We start from the raw sequence: 17,643 nt of genomic DNA on the forward strand, positions 1-17,643 counted from the left end.
AGGTCTATGGAACATGAGCACAGACTAAACAAACATGGAATAAACATTAAAATTGCATGGATCAGACAATGGACAATAAACATTAGACCAAGTCCAAGTGCTTTAGAGATTAAATACTAGTGCTTCAGTGTCCAGAGACATGATTCAGGTGTTTGTGATGATGTGACTTGGTGTGTGGTGTGAATGTGTGCAGTGGTTGATGGGTGCTGTAATCCCTCACTGCTTTTGGCCCTAACCTGACACCTGATGATGATGCAAACTTGATTAGATAATAATTTACAAAGGTGCACAAATAAATCACTTGGTATTTGATACTTACATATTTTTATTTAGGATTGAGATTTTATTTCCATCAGCTAGCTGTCCATCATGAAGCTGAATCTTTTTCTTCTTCTGCTTCTCACTGGTGAGATTATATTTATAAACCACTAATGGCATAATTTATGAAATTATTATCAGGGTTTGAAATGACCGTTTTCACTCAACAGCCAATTTGACTACTAAATGTTTAAGTTACCGGCCAAAACTTCTACTAACTTTAGAAAAAAAATCATCCTTCCATCTCCTCTTCTTCTTTCATCCTCGTCCTTTTACGTGGGCAAATCAGTACAAGTACAAAGAACATCAAACAAAACAACAAGACAAACTTGTGGACTAAAAGATGTACAATATGGTCTGCTAAAATTGTCAGATGTGTCAAAATAAGTCTTTTCTGTTATGTTTTAACCCCATGTAAGAATTACCTCTTTATTTTGTGTTTAATAATACAAAGTGTGTATTTAATATTTCATGATGACTCACGAGTTCAGTATTTGCACAGATTTGACTTACATGAACTTCCCCAAGAAATGAATGAGTGAATATAATTTATGAAAAGTAAGCCGACAAATTGACTAGTGATTTGACAGCATGCTACAGCTGATTTTTACCTGGTGTTGATTTCAAACCATGATAATAATTAATATTACATGTTTAAATATTATTATAATTTTACAAAAGTGTCTGGAGTTTCAATTTTTTTTTTAAAGAATTTAATGAGAATTAAACAAGTCAATATAAACATTTATCAAAGAGTTAAGAATATACCTAACATTAAGTTAATAAATAAATATTGCAATTATATTTAATTTTATATTTAATTTTATTTTATTATATTTAATTGGTTTATCAATAGTCAAATATTCAGCAGTTATAGTTTACTTTGTTTTTTTTTTAAAAATTGTCACCAACAGGACTGGTCCCAGTTGCTATCCTGCGAACCGTCCTTCAAAAATATGACCTGATAATGACAGGGGAGACATGGTCTGTTGCACAGAATTCCTGCAGCGTGACTTACAATGATCTGGCAACAGTCGTAAGTGATTTTGATTGGCTAAGATTGAAGATAGAAACAGCAGACAAACATCTGACATCATTTGCCTGGGTCGGATTATACAATGATATTAATAGCTGGCGCTGGTCCTTAAACGACCTCCCACTGAAGAATGTCACTTATACCTGCTGGTACTCTGGACAGCCTAATACTGTCGGTGGAAATGAAGCATGTGGTATCATAGGTAGTAGTAATGCATGGTGGGATTACCCATGTACAGGACTAAGACGCTTTATTTGCTATAATGGTGAGTGAATATCATGATACTGATCTGTTTTGTGTCAGTTTGAAGGCTGGTTTTTCACATTTTGGGTTTTATTTTGGTGTCATGTTTCCTGTACAGACAGATGACTGAGACATGACATTTATCTTTTTCCCACAGCTAATTTCAGTGGTGCTGCCCGGTTTATTGGCATCACTACACCTCTGTCCTGGCCTCAAGCTCAGGCTTACTGTAGAGAACATCACACAGATTTGGCCAGCGCTCTTAACAGTTCAGACCAAAACATGTTAGTGCAGGTGAAGAACATCCAGGGTGATTCCTGGATTGGGCTCTACCGAGACACATGGAAGTGGTCAGATGGAACCATCGCTTCAAACCTACCATGGGCTTCTGGAGAACCTGATAATTACAATGGCAATGATAACTGTGCAGTGGCTTCTAACGGACTGTTATATGATTTGTCCTGCAACTACGTGTACTATTTTTTCTGTCATTCCAGTGAGTCTTGTGTTTTTCTTGGCTTTTGTTATTAATATACAGTTGATGGCAAATAAAATACTCAAATAATTATTTAATCTAATACACTTATTTTTAATAATTCAAAAACAAACAAATAAACAAATAAATGTAAAATGTATTATTTATTTATTTCAGGAATAACTGACAGTACAAGGAGCAGAATGTGGAGGACGATCAAATTATAATTTTAGGAAAGGAAATTAAACTACAGTGTGTGTGTGTGTGTGTGTGTGTGTGTGTGTGTGTGTGTGTGTGTGTGTGTGTGTGTGTGTGTGTGTGTGTGTGTGTGTTTATTCCACAGTTTCCACTATGAGGAATCAGACAGTGAGACTGCAGGTGAAGTCTGATGGCAGTGTGCTTGATCCTGCTGTTCAGTTTTCCATTTTAGAGCAGGTGAGTCTCAGGACATATCAGAAATTTGGAGTAAGTTTGTATAAAATTTGCTGTTAGTGTTTCTCACTAGAATTCTTTCTTAAATGTATTTCCTTTTTTGGTTTTAATAATTAAATCCTAATTCTGATCTTCAGATGAAGCAGAAACTGAAAGAACATGGCATGTTGGAGAACACCACAGTGACCTGGAGGGTGCAGCCAGATGGAAACATCTTCAAGAAGAAAAAAGATGACCTGTAACATCTAAATGTTCACCTTCAAGTCCAGCAGATTGTAAATTGACTGAAATGTATTTAACCTTCAATATTTAAGGTTTATTCAGTAGGAGGCGGTAGAGGACAAGATTAACTAGAAGTAGAAGAACAAACATCTAATTTTATTGTTCTGTTTGTAACACAACCACTTTGACTTCATCTTAAATTTAACATTAGTTTCAATGTTTTGTCAAATAATTATTATTATGTTCAGCTTTTGCTGCAAGCTGCCACTGGACACAGTGATAAGGAGAAAGTCATATACTGGGTTTAATACATCAGTGTGTCGTAGTAAAGAATAAATCCTATATAGAAGGGAGAGAATGTAATAGAACCTTTAAATACACTGTGTGAACAGTCAGATATAATGACCTTGACTCTATTACTGTCCTTTTATTCTTCTCTCTATTTAGAAATATTTACATAATTTCTGTACTTATGGGCTATAGGGTTATACATTAAAATCATCAATAAACAACCATAGATTAACGTTTATTATGGTTTGATTTTAATAATTCCATGAGATTTATATTCATTTTTACAAACCCATCATCATCATCATCATCCATCATCACTGCTGCATTGCAAAACTGTCCTCATGTCATCAGCAAACAGAGCAAAGGGTCTGCACTGACCACAAGTTGGCAGTAAAAGAATCATTAACACAAACAGACATGCTGAAGTGGAGGAGCTACAGATCCAAACATTATAGATCATGAAGATCCTCCTACTTGTTCATCTGTTTGGGAAGCGGGTGATGAGGTGTGTATGTGTTTGTGTGTGTGTGTGTGTGTGTGTGTGTGTGTGTGTTTATGTAAAACTGCTTTCCCTATGAAAACAGAGCACTTTGTTGTTATATTTGTAGACTGCAGCATGAAATCTGGTTTTAAACATTAATCAAACACTGAAGGTAAACTTTTTACTTGGATTTAGAGAACTCTGATTTACACTGCCACTAATTCTGAGCCAATATCAGAGAAAACAGTGCCATACGAACCAGACAGAGACGGTGACTAAACAGCAAAACTCTTTACCTAGACAGGCTGTGTGCACTGATACAAAACAAAGGTGTAGTAATTGGTGTTGTCTATAAGAACCAAAAGCAGAGAACAGATGTGAAGACTGAAGTGTTTACAGGACGGTTGATAGGAGAAAAATACAGGAGAAAAAAATTATTTATTTATTTACATGTTTATTAGAACAGAACAGATAGAACTTCTTTGTCAAAGCAAAGAATACAGTGATCATAAGAAGAGGTCATAAACAAATGACATCACAAGGTCAGAGCAGAGCGAGACAACAAATATTCAAAATATATAAACGCTCTCACGGGTCCCAGCAGGACCAGGACATGCTCTAAAGGAGCATCAAAGACGGTCTCACTGCTCACTGGTGTGTCTCACAACCTCAACATCATATGACAGCCACCTTGGTGGTCAGACCCAGTAATCAGCAGAACTTACTTCATCGTGTTGATTAGAACAGCTTGTAGTAGCCAAAAAGTCAAAATATGTACCTACCTTGGCACTTCCTGTAGGTAGCTGTATTTGACAGGAAGTGATGTGGAAAGGGGGGTGGGAAGGGAGACAGTTTTTTTGACCTACATGCACAAGGTGGAATTGGATGTATCTTTTCATGTGGAATCGAATCTTTTTCAAATAAATCATCCTCACTTCAACTATGGAGTAGCGTCAACTTTACTTTCCCACAGGAAATCATTTTAAACTCAAAAGGAAGCCATTACACAGCTACATAAGTATTATTAACTAGGGCAACTACAGATTTACATATAACACCTAAAGAAAAATACACTGGAAGATCCACGGTGACAACAAAAGTATTATTATCACAACAACTTGTATAACAGAATGTAAAATCCTATAGTATTTAGCATTATGAGCATCAAACCAACTGCAAGTGAATTCAAAAGAAAAGACACAGGCTAAATTTCTAGCACAATGGTGCTGAGGTGCAATCATTAGGAAAGAGACAAACTTCTGTATGACAAACAAAGTCTACAAAGACACGGACTAGGAAGGCTAACGGTTCTAGTCCATGTCAGATGATAAGATGTGTAAATGCTAATAAATATTATAGAAATATCTTTCACTTGCATTTGGAAAGTAACTCATGTTGCTGCCATTCAGCTTCTATCAGAATAAATCAGAAAGAATTTCTAGGTCAAGGCAAAAGCTATGGAGGTCATAAACAAACGACATCACAAGGTCAGAGCAGAGCGTGCCAACAAATATTCAAAATATATCCAGAGATGAAGAAAACATAAGCTCTTTAGAGAGTCGTGTGCAAGCAGTGAAGATCTAAAAAACACAGATTTACAAAAAACACAATTTATTGTAGAAAGTTGAGTATTTGAAGAAAGAAAATTTATACTATATAGTATTTAGTATGACATAAATATTATCTACTTAAAATGTTAAAAGATTTCATTAAGTAAGAGGATAGAATAATAATAAACCCTGAGTCTTACTCTAACACTGTAATATCCTGCTATTCTGAGTTTAAACAAAAAGGTGGTTTTAAATTTTCTTCCTAATGGATGATTTGAAGGCAAATGTAGGTGCTGATATTATTTTGATGAACAAAGATGGACAAAGACTAGAATTATGTAACATGGACACAGAATAGACAAGCTTAGTGGTTAGCATGTTCGCCTCACAACTCCAGGGTTGGGGGTTCGATTCCCACCTCCGCCTTGTGTGTGTGGAGTTTGCATGTTCTCCCCGTGCCTCGGGGGTTTCCTCCGGGTACTCCGGTTTCCTCCCCCGGTCCAAAGACATGCATGGTAGGTTGATTGGTATCTCTGGATAAAATGTCCGTAGTGTGTGTGTGTGTGTGTGTGTGTGTGTGTGTGTGTGTGTGTGTGTGTGTGTGAGAGTGAATGAGAGTGTGTGTGTGCCCTGCAATGGGTTGGCACTCCGTCAAGGGTGTATCCTGCCTCGATGCCCGATGACGCCTGAGATAGGCACAGGCTCCCCGTGACCCGAGAAGTTTGGATAAGCAGTAGAAAATGAATGAATGGATATCATGGATCAACACCAACATCTACTGTAGCCTTCACATTTCAAGGCACAAACGAAGAGACTGCACTTTGAGCAAAAGTTGTTGTTGTGGCTCATAAAAAAAAAAAAACTCTTACTTTCTGTGCTGAAATCTGAGGAAGATGGGGTCAAAATTTGCTTTTATTTAAAGAAGGACTTTTGCTCCTATGTTATTGTTAACGTAATATGGAAATAATTCTGCGTCACACATGTGGGAATCTTTCCAGGATGAAAAAGAACAGGTGCAGGAAACAGATAAGATATTAGAGAGTGAGATCTACTCGGGAAACAGCAGCCTTCAGATTTTTACAGGTGAGATATAATGTTCTTATTGTTAGAATTGATTCAAATTTACATTTTTAGTTGAATTATATATTTGCAGGTAAATGGCATAAATGGTAAGTAATACTGTACAAAACTATTAAACCCCTTAATCTTTCGTAAGCAGTGGGTTTCTAATGCTGGAATTCCTGCTGTTCTGCAACAAATTGCTTTTTTACATATCAAAAGATTTGAAGTGAATTTATTAAAGGAATTATCTGTTACTGAATTTCTGCAGTTTGTGTACAGTATCATAACAGGCTAAATAAATATTATTATACTGCATGACCCGAGTTTTATTATTAAGCAGTAATTAAATTGGTATTTTATAAAGATTTAAATAAGAATGTCACAGATTCACCCTGGATGCCGGATGCTGCGGCTCTCAGCTCTAAACCACTCCTCCATTTCTGAATTGTTTACCTCCACAGTGGAGTGTTTTTTAAACCAGTCTTTAATCTGTACATACATCTTTCTCTGGCTCCATCACATGACATGACCGGACCACGATTCAAACATCTGACTTCATTCAGTTTTTCTTAAGTTTGATACTCCAGCTCACTACAAGGATCCTTTTTGCTACAGTGTCAGTTTTATTTTGAAAGCCTTGCAGCCTCTAAGCCTTCGCTTCCATATGAAGGTAAAACACCTTTTTGTTCAGTGACACCCAACCTTGGAAAACCCAGCTAAGTTTTTTAGCCTCAGAGACCGGCCTTTAGACTGCCCTTGATATTAAAGAGTAAGACCAATTCGGCTGAACATGAGGTGCTATATGGAGTGGAGGAGTGGAGACTTTCAAGAGAAAATGAAAGATCTATCCAAGGTCATGGCTGAGGTCAATGAGGCAGCTTCCCAAGCCATGCTCATGAGCTTTTCATTCTGTCACTTATTTGCATGTGTCACACCTTTCAGTTCAATACGATCTCCTTTGCTATTTGTATCTTGTTTAGGGTAACTGTTCTCTAATAATCAAGGCTTGAATATTTTATATTGTTTTGTTAATTTTCGATCTTTGGATTTGTCCAAATTGTACTGTTTACTGATTGCCTGACTTTCTGATTGTTCTTTTTTATGCTTGTTTGAATTCCGCTTTGAAACCGTTACAGTGTCTTAAAAAATAAAATATTAACCTCCACTAAAATCTATCTCCGACTCCAATGCATGATAAAGAACAAATGTACTATAGTGTTAAATTCAAAAGACAAAAATTATGAATAAACATTTTGTTCATTTGTTTCTCAGCTATCTGTCCATCATGAAGCTGAACCTTTTCCTTCTCCTGGGTCTCACTGGTAAGAAAAAAAAACAACACTTTTTGTTGTTCATTTATATAGTTTAAAAAAATTATCATTAATATTAAATAAATTAATATTATATGGTTTTATGGTTCTATAACCTTACTCATATCATTTTTAATTTTGAAAACTGAATGGAGTTTAAAACAATGAAAGTTATTATGCAGTTATCAATGAGAGATTATTAGTGAGTTAAAAATATGTCTGTCATTAAGTTATTATTATATGAAGATTTTTATAATAATCTTTATGTTAACCTTTTGTTTTGTTTGTTCTGTAAAGCTGCCTTGAGACAATGTCAATTATTAAAAGTGCTATACAAATAAATTTGAATTTGACTTTGAAATTATGTCAATAAATAAACAATAACTTTATATTACTTTACATTTATTATTTTCTGTTTCACTTCAGCGCATGTTAAGAAAAATTCATTGTTCTTTCTCATAAAACATTTTAATTTTTAATTCTAAAAAACTGTCACAATCTGCAATAATTCTTTGATGTATTTATATTTCTTTGATATATTTATATTTTATAAACTGTTCACTTCTGGATTAGTGGAGTTTTCAGTACTTACTGAAATAATTTCAAAAATCATAATGATCTATAACTAAATCTAATTTAATGAAAAATTATTGAATTATAAGTAATACATCTAATTTGGAAATAGTCGAATATTCACCAGTTAAAGTTTAATCTGTGTCAAATGTCACCAACAGGACTGGTCTCATCTGCTGTATCTGTCCTGCGAACCTTCCCTCACCATTATGACCTGATAATGACAGGGGCGACATGGCCTGTTGCACAGAATTACTGCAGGGTGACTTACAATGATCTGGCAACAGTCGTAAGTGATACTGATTGGCTAAGACCAAAGAAAGAAACAGCAAACAAACGTCTGTCAACAAATGCCTGGGTCGGATTATACAATGATGTCAATAGCTGGCGCTGGTCCTTAAACGACCTCCCACTGAAGAATGTCACTTATACCTGCTGGAACCCTGGAGAGCCTAATAATGGCGATGGAAACGAAGCATGTGCTGTATGTTCCTCTAATGGATGGTGGGATGCACCATGTACAGGACTAAGACCCTTCATCTGCTATAATGGTGAGTGAATATCATGATACTGATCTGTTTTGTGTCAGTATGAACGCTGATTTTTCACATTTTGGGTTGTATTTTGGTGTCATGTTTCCTGTACAGACAGATGACTGAGACATGAACTTTATCTTTTCCCACAGCTAATTTCAGTGGTGCTGCCCGGTTTATTGGCATCACTACACCTCTGTCCTGGCCTCAAGCTCAGGCTTACTGTAGAGAACATCACACAGATTTGGCCAGCGCTCTTAACAGTTCAGACCAAAACATGTTATGGCAGGTGTGGAACATCCAGGGTGTTTCCTGGTTTGGGCTCTACAGAGACACATGGAAGTGGTCTGATGGAACCATCGCTTCAAACCTACCATGGGCTCCTGGATACCCTAATAATTATTATGGCAATTCGAACTGTGCAGTGGTTAATAACGGACTGTTATATGATTTGCCCTGCAACTACGTGTACTGTTTTTTCTGTCATTCCAGTGAGTCTTGTGTTTTTCTTGTTTTTTGCAATTAATATACAGTTGATGGCAAATAAAACAATCAAATAATTATTAATTTAAAACACTTATTTTTATTAATTCAAAAACAAACAAACAAACAAACAAACAAACAAATAAATTAATGTAAATAAAATGTATTATTTATTTAATTCAGGAGTAACTGACAGTACAAGGAGAAGGATGTGGAAGACGTTCAAATTAGACTTTTAGGTAAGGAAATTAAACTACTGTGTGTGTGTGTGTGTGTGTGTGTGTGTGTGTGTGTGTGTGTGTGTGTGTTTATTCCAAAGTTTACACTATGTGGAGTCAGACAGTGAGACTGCAGGTGAAGTCTGATGGCAGTGTGCTTGATCCTGCTGTTCAGTCGTCCATTTTAGAGCAGGTGAGTCTCAGGACGTCTCTGAAATTTAAATACATTTTGTGTTTTAACATCAATGTTATCACTGCTCATCTGTTCAAATTTCTGTCATTCACTCCTTTTTATTAATTCCTCTTTTATGGGTGACATAAATTTCTTTTCTTTTTAATTTTAATGAATAAATCTTAATTCTGATCTTCAGATGAAGCAGAAACTGAATGAACATGGCATGTTGGAGAACACCACAGTGACCTGGAGGGTGCAGCCAGATGGAAACATCTTCAAGAAAGAAAAAGATGATCTGTAACATCTAAATGTTCACCTTCAAGTCCAGCAGATTGTAAACTGACTGAAATGTATTTAACCTTCAATATTTAAGCTTTAATCAGTAGGGGGCGGTAGAGGACAAGATTAACTAGAAGTAGAAGAACAAACATCTCATTTTATTGCTCTGTTTGTGACACAACCACTTTGACTTCATCTTAAATTTAACATTAGTTTCAATGTTTTGTCAAATAATTATTATTTAATATGTTCAGCTTTTGCTGCAAGCTGCCACTGGACACAGTGATAAGGAGAAAGTCAAAGAGGGTCTGTTCATATACTGGGTTTAATACATCAGTGTGTCGTAGTAAAGAATAAATCCTATATAGAAGAGAGAGAATGTAACAGAACCTGTAAATACACTGTGTGTACTTGGAACAGTCAGATAGAATGACCTTGACACTATTACTGACCTTTTATTCCTCTCTCTATTTATATATATTTACTTATTTTGTTGTCTTTTATTCTAATATCTGTACTAATGGGCTATAGGGTTGTTATACATTAATATTATCAATAAAAAATTTTAAAATAACACTTTTGTTTTTGCATCAACTATAGATTAACATTTATTATGGTCTGATTTTATTAATTCTGTGAGATTTATATTCATTCTTAAAACCACTCATCATTCTGCATCATCACTGCACTGCAAAACTGTCCTCATGTCATCAGCAAACAGAGCAAAGTGTCTGCAATAATTACACTGACCACAAGTTCGCAGTAAAAGAATCATTAACACAAACAGATGTGCTGAAGTGGAGGAGCTACAGATCCAAACATCATAGATCATGAAGATCCTCCTACTTGTTCATCTGTTTGGGAAGCGGGTGCTGAGGTGCGTGAATATGTCTAGTCTTTGTGGTCTTATGTAATACTCCTTTTCCTATGAAAAGCTCCAGGGGTCTCATTTATAAAGTGTGTTTTTAGGTGCGCACATTTTCCCGTCAAGTTTGTTTTTTATAGATCACAAACTTTGCCAGTTATCGCGCAAAGTTTGTGATCTATAAAAAACAAACTTGACGCGAAAATGTGCGCACCTAAAAGCAAACTTTTACGCACATTCTGGAGACAAAGGGAATTGGCGACACAGGTGGTGAGGTCGTGAACTGAAGTTAGATTTTAGAAAAATCATGTGAGAAGAACGATTGTAAGAATTCATTCATTCATTCATTTTCTACCGCTTTATCCGAACTTCTCGGGTCACGGGGAGCCTGTGCCTATCTCATCGGGCATCAAGGCAGGGTACACCCTGGACGGAGTACCAACCCATCACAGGGCACACACACACACTCTCATTCACTCACGCAATCACACACTACGGACAATTTTCCAGAGATGCCAATTAACCTACAATGCATGTCTTTGGACCGGGGGAGGAAACCCCCGAGGCACGGGGAGAACATGCAAACTCCACACAGGCGGGAATCGAACCCCGACCCTGGAGGTGTGAGGCGAACATGCTACCCACTAAGCCACCGTGCCCCCTCATTGTAAGAGTTAATGACATTTAATTTTCACTCCATTTGATATGTTATATCCACATTATCTTGAAGATTAAATCCAACAGTGTTATTTGTGCCGATTGTTTTAGGCTATATACATCTAGTAAAATCCAAACGTAATTCAAAATGTATTAAAAATAAAATAATAATGATACTAATCAGCGCTACTCCGTCCAGGGTGTATCCTGCCTTGATGCCGAATGACGCCTGAGGATAGGCACAGGCTCCCCGTGACCCGAGTAGTTCGGATAAGCGGTAGAAGATGAATGAATGAATGAATGAATAATCAGCGCTGCCTTACAGTCACATTGTCCACAATGGGAGCGCAGGAGGAGATGGCGTGACTACATGTGATACATGTGGGCAAGTCGTGGCCTAATGGTTAGAGATTCTGACTCGTGATCCTTAGGTTGTGGGTTCGAGTCCCGGGCCGGCCACACGACTGAGGTGCCCTTGAGCAAGGCACCGAACCCCCATGGAAAGCATAAGCATTAGCTTTAGCTTTTTGATTATGGAAGAATACTGATACATTCAACCTTCTGTGAAGACTCTAATGCTGGATTTTAGGGAGTGCTAAATCCACCTCTGGGTATCCAGGTTTTCTCCTAAATAAACCATAATGCTCTATGCTAGCGGCTAACAGAGCAGTTGTGATGTGAAACCTCTGAAGATGTTTAGATTTCAGAGTCTTCTGTAGCCGGTAATGCTGTCAATCTGTTAGGATTACACGGTTATGGACCAGATTGCTAGGTTCCCTAAGGAGGACAAGGAAAGTGAATGCACAATCACAGACCAGAAAAATTACTGTCACCAAGATGGTTTGATTTACTTAAAGAAAAAGTTTTAAATGCACGTAAATGTGGAATGTAAACAATAAAATAAAAATGACACTGGAGCAATAACAGTATAACACAAAGAAAATAGTTTTCCCTTTTCTTTTAACCCTCCTATACAAATTAGGAGCACTGAGTCAACTTGATCTTATCTGTTTTGACTGCTTATAAAAAATGAGGTATATATGATAGCTATGATAATGATATGATATGATAGCTATGATAATATATACATACAGAAATTTTGAATTATTTTCACTATAGATTTCTAATTGTCAGAAAATAATACATGTTTTTTTCCAGTCCAAATTGACTCAAATGTTTACAAATCAAAAATTCTACAATTATCACCATTCTGTGTGTAATATCTATTTTGCACTTGTAATATCTATTTTGAACACCTGATGTCATCTGATCAACCAACAACAGGCTACACACACACACACACACTCAAAAACATGCCATAATTTCATGTGAATAAAACTTTGTTCACCTGTTTTTTTATTATAATTAATTTATAATGATAAACCTTATGAAATTTTGCCATGTTTTGAGTAAAATATGCAGAAATTATTAAATATTATTTTGGATACACACTGACTGATAAATGACAAAACATTACAAACAAAGCTGACTGATGCAACAAGAGAGAAAACATATATGATTTGAATATGAAAACTCAACATGTGTGTGTGTGTGTGTGTGTAAAGATTGTTGGTAGAAGAAGAGAATATATTGTCCCCAGCTGGACAAATGCATATAACAAGTGTGAAATATTTACAAATGAGTAGCTTTTGTTTTTTCTGGAGGCCTAATGAATTTGTATGCCCAGTGCTTGTGTGTGTGTGTGTGTGTGTGTGTGTGTGTGTGTGTGTGTGTGTGTGTGTGTGTGTGTGTGTGTGTGTGTGTGTGGCATCATTTCGGTAGATCATGTTTTGCCCTCTGCTAGGCAAAGGTATATCAAAAGTGAGAAATATTTACAAATGTGTAGCTTTTGTTTTGTCTGGAGGCCTAATGAAATGCAATGCCCAATGTGTGTGTGTTTGTGTGTGCATGTGTGTGTGTGAAATGTTTACAAATGTGTAGCTTTTGTTTTGTCTGAAGCCAACTGAATTGCAATGCCCAATGCTTTGAACAGTGTTTGTGTGTGTGTGTGTGTGCATGTGTGTGTGTAGCATCATTTCGGTAGATCATATTCTGCCTTCTGTTAGGCAAAGTTATATCAAAAGTGTGAAATATTTACAAATGTTTGGCCTTTTTTTCCCCTGCAGGCTTAATAAAATGCAATGCCCAATTTGTGTGTGTGTTTGTGTGCGCATGTGTGTGGGGTGTGAGTGTGTGTTTTGGGTGCGTGTGTTAGTGGACATTTTATGTGTGCATTTTTGTGTCTGTATATATGTTCATTGCGCTGAAAAGTTCAACGAAAATAGACAAAATTAATTTTACTTTCAAAGGTCATAATTTGGAACAATTTTGGTAAATTTCAGGCAAATATGTGGAAGAAAACCCAAGTTATGACACATTAAACTTTCCAGATGAGTCAAAAAGACCCAGGGAAAATAGGAAGGTTCAAGAAAATGTAAAGATCTTGAGGTCCTTTGTAGTTAGTTGACCTAATTATAATGTGTTTTGTTTATATTTGTGTTATAATTGCTAATTTGGATATTAATTTGCGTTTAAATTAATTCAAGCTTAACGTTGTTTTATAATCTATTATATTTTTGGAGTTTTGCTTCCTATAAATTTGGTTAAATTAGCACCTTTAACCCACAAAGAAATATTCAATTATATTCAATTTCAGATACACAACAGATTACATGAAGTGAAATAAAGATATACATGAAAATTATTCAAACTTGTCAAAATGTATCATGAATGAATAGTTCTCAACCCATGGAACAAGTATATATGAATGTGTGTAAGGAAAATAGTCCTTTGAATCCAAAAGTCTTGGTATGATGTGTGCAATTATTGACCGTGTAAATGTTCAATAGTGTGACAATCAGTTCTGTGCAATGAGGTAATTAATGAGAAATACTGACAAAGCTGGGTGAATAACACTTTTAATAGCAGATAAGGCATGGATCACTTGATGAATCATGAATTCTCTTCTTTCGTCTGTCTTATGGTTCTCAAACTGGGAGGCTTGCCATCTCAGGATCACAGCTTTTCCTAGCGCTCACAAAAAACCTGATGTGTTCATATGAACAGTGCCATGAACATAGTAGACAATTAATGTATTTTAAACTCAACATATCTTAAATACATTAACTTAACTATGTGGAAAATACTATTTGAGCACTTTGTCACTCAATATATAAGCAATAATTTACATAAATGATAATTATTTGAAAAAGCATTGTAAAGCTCTTTAGAATTGCAATGCATACCGTTAGAATACACTACACATTCCAACTAGACAAAGAAATGCATAAAACTCATAAAACACTTTTGAACACGAATAAACTCAAACACTTCATTTCAGAGAACTAACATCATATTTTGAAATTCACCAAATCCGGCGAATTTTAACACAATTAATTAATCACATCGGATGCTACTCGGTCCACAATCGACTATCATCCACTTCAATCTCATCAATCATCGCACTAAAATAATCCAAATAAGTTTTATACAACATGTTATAACATCATATGATATTATTTATGCATATTAAATGATGCTTGTTATGTTTGCCTTTTAATCCGCATTGAAACACCCGCAAAATACAAAGTAGTGATGGCCAGTTCGTGAACGAACCGTTCTTTTGAACCAGTTCTTTTTAGTGAACTGCATGAACCGGTTCACCAAATCGGACTGATTCATTCTAAACAGTTCGCGTCTTGAATCAGAGCTGATCCACAAGTTACTAAAGTTACTCACTTTCGGTCATGCCTGACAGTCTGTCCGACTCTAAATAAACTAATATCCCGGAGTATATGTAACTCCTGTACACTGAACTGAGACATGTTGTGCTGAGAGAACTGTGAGCGCCTGCTGTTAATACTGCGCATGCGTGAACCTTCAGAGCAAATTATACATATTGGGATATGCATAGTAAGTAGTCATAGGCTATTAAACATTTTAATAAAAAAAAATCAATGTCACTCAATATATGTCAGTTAATTTTATTATTGACTATTGTGCAGGTTAGTCTGTATTTTTATATGCCGCTTTTTGTAAGTTGATGAAGAGTAGTTTATTAACTTTATATCTTTAAGACATGTAAAACATCCACGTTTGCATATAAATGCCTGTACTGGGTGTTTTAGTTGCAAAACCTAAATGTAAGAAACGTATTCAACTAAAGTTATGATTACAAAGAACCTTTAGAATGTGTTAAATTGATTGTATTAATATGTGCCGGCAGCGGGATGATGGAATTTGCATCATTACGCCATTGTGAATGACGTCATTACGTCAGGACGTAAAAGAACTGGTGAACTGGATTTTTGAACTGGTTCATTAAATCGAACTGTCCGAAAGAACCGGTTCGCGGAAAAGAACCGAACTTCCCATCACTAATATGAAGCATGTGCTCTCCATGCAATTACATTGTCTCACCTCTGTGACACATTTTATTTTTCATCAGCTCAATTCTGACCTGTGTTACACTTCCTTTTAGGGTTCACCACTTTCCTGTACTGTAAAAGACAATATAAAATAAACAGTGAATAAAGTCAAACCTTAAATAATATCCAATATACAGGCAAATACTGCATGCTAGTGTCACGGATTTGCCAGGTTTTCCCTTCACTCAGCAAACCAGATCCTCATCACCTGAGTTCTAATCAGTGTTGGGCAGTAGCGCGTTACCGTAACGCAGTTACTTTTGACAGTAACTAATACTGTAAAGCATTAATTTTGAAATAAAGAAACTCCGTTACTGTTACCATATGGTGCGTTTGTCTGTTACTTTTTTAAATGAATTAATTTTGGCTAAAGTGTAGCCTACAGCTTAACCTGTTTATAGCAGTGATAAATTGTAGGACTGGTGGATGATAACCTGTAAATACGAAGATGGCGCACTGTGGGCGTGTTTCTGTTTATTCAAGTATGTGCGGAAGTAATCGTGAGTCAAGGACAGAGCAAGACGAGTTTCGCTAAGTGGAAATATGCTCATTATTTCACATTAGTTGAGTAATTAGTAATTGAGTAATTCACATTAGTTAAGACAAAAACCTTTTATTCAAATGTAAGCTGTGTCTTTCTGGTTCAAAGGTCCATCTACTTCGATAATCAACAATTCCAATCTGGAGGTAGAAACTACATGCCTCTACAAGCTAGAATCTAACCCAGTGTCGGTGGACACACACGAAGTGACTCAAGCCCCTCCAGCCAAACAACAGTGACTAGATTTTAACTGGACTGTTAGCCAGGACAGTTTTGTGTTGTGTTTGCATAGACTATAACGCATAAAAGGGCATTAATGGGAACATTAAAGAAAGTTCTTTAAAAAAGTAACTAAAAAGTTACTTTTAACAGTAACGCTTTACTTTTTGGAGTAAGTAATCAACACAGTTATTGTTACTTTTTGAATGAAGTAACTAGTAACGGTAACTAGTTACTATTTCTTAGTAACTAGCACAACACTGGATCTAATCACCAGCAACTGGCACCCCTCATTACCTCACCACATAAAAGACGCTCTCATACACACACACACTTTGTCCGGTCTCGTAAATGCTACCTACAACTACATGCTGGATCTTCTAACCTGACTCTCTCTTTTCTACCAGTAGTTTCCCGAGTTCGTCATCCACAGAAGGATCTAGGTATCGTCGGCTTGCAACCTGTGACCTGGCGTGTGTGTGTGTGTGTGTTGAAGCTTTCAATTCAATTCAATTCAAGTTTATTTGTATAGCGCTTTTTATAATAGACATTGTCTCAAAGCAGCTTTACAGAGCATAAACATAGAGCAGAAGGAAGACATAATTAATGATAAAGGAAATAACGAATAATAAAAGAAATAAGAATTTACAGAATAAAAATTCTAGGTTATTATTAGATGTATATAGTTCACAATGTGTATGTATTTATTCCCCTATGAGCAAGTCTGAGGTGACTCAGGCAGCAGTGGCAAGGAAAAACTCCCTTAAAATGGTAAAGGAAGAAACCTTGAGAGGAACCGGACTCACGGGGGAACCCATCCTCATATGGGTGACACTGGGGGTGTGATTGTAATATACAGTCATTTAAATGTTGTATTGGTGTAAGGATCATGGACTTCGGATCTCCTTAGTATCACAGCTTCACCTGGACTGATCAACCCTCACTCACTTCATTTACTTCTGCTTTTCAATAAACTCTGTGATTGTACTTTATATCTGCCTCCATCGTCTTTTTACAAAAAAATCGTTCCACAGGGAGATTTTTGTTTATCGTACTTTGTGACAATTTAAATGAGATTGTAAATCATTTAATACTGTTTACAGTTTCATTTACATGAGTGTACAAAATCTGACAAATTTCAAACTGACAAGCAAAGTCCATTTGCATTTTATTTACAAGTCAGTCAGAAAAATAAGTTGATGACCAGAAGGATGACATGAAGGAGCTACAGATCCAAACACCAGATTTATTTA

The 17,643-nt window shown here is 36.1% G+C and overlaps 2 protein-coding genes across 2 annotated transcripts; both read left to right on the forward strand.

The window, feature by feature from the left end:
• Positions 1-1,404: 1,404 nt before the first annotated feature.
• On the forward strand, positions 1,405-3,238 carry LOC113643920 (CD209 antigen-like protein D). Its single transcript, XM_027148367.2, has 4 exons — positions 1,405-1,619; positions 1,755-2,093; positions 2,416-2,507; positions 2,642-3,238. Exons 2-4 carry the CDS (start codon positions 1,880-1,882, stop codon positions 2,744-2,746), a joined length of 411 nt encoding a protein of 136 aa, XP_027004168.2. The 5' UTR covers positions 1,405-1,619; positions 1,755-1,879; the 3' UTR covers positions 2,747-3,238.
• Positions 3,239-6,014: 2,776 nt separating this feature from the next.
• Positions 6,015-10,207, forward strand: LOC113643918 (macrophage mannose receptor 1-like). The gene is made up of 6 exons (XM_047815906.1): positions 6,015-6,131; positions 7,383-7,432; positions 8,155-8,544; positions 8,679-9,017; positions 9,329-9,420; positions 9,599-10,207. The coding sequence occupies exons 2-6, from the start codon at positions 7,396-7,398 to the stop codon at positions 9,701-9,703; spliced, it is 963 nt and encodes a 320-aa protein (XP_047671862.1). The 5' UTR covers positions 6,015-6,131; positions 7,383-7,395; the 3' UTR covers positions 9,704-10,207.
• The last annotated feature ends 7,436 nt before the right edge of the window (positions 10,208-17,643 follow it).

This window comes from Tachysurus fulvidraco, chromosome 7 (assembly GCF_022655615.1).
Source record: "Tachysurus fulvidraco isolate hzauxx_2018 chromosome 7, HZAU_PFXX_2.0, whole genome shotgun sequence".
NCBI lineage: Eukaryota > Metazoa > Chordata > Actinopteri > Siluriformes > Bagridae > Tachysurus > Tachysurus fulvidraco.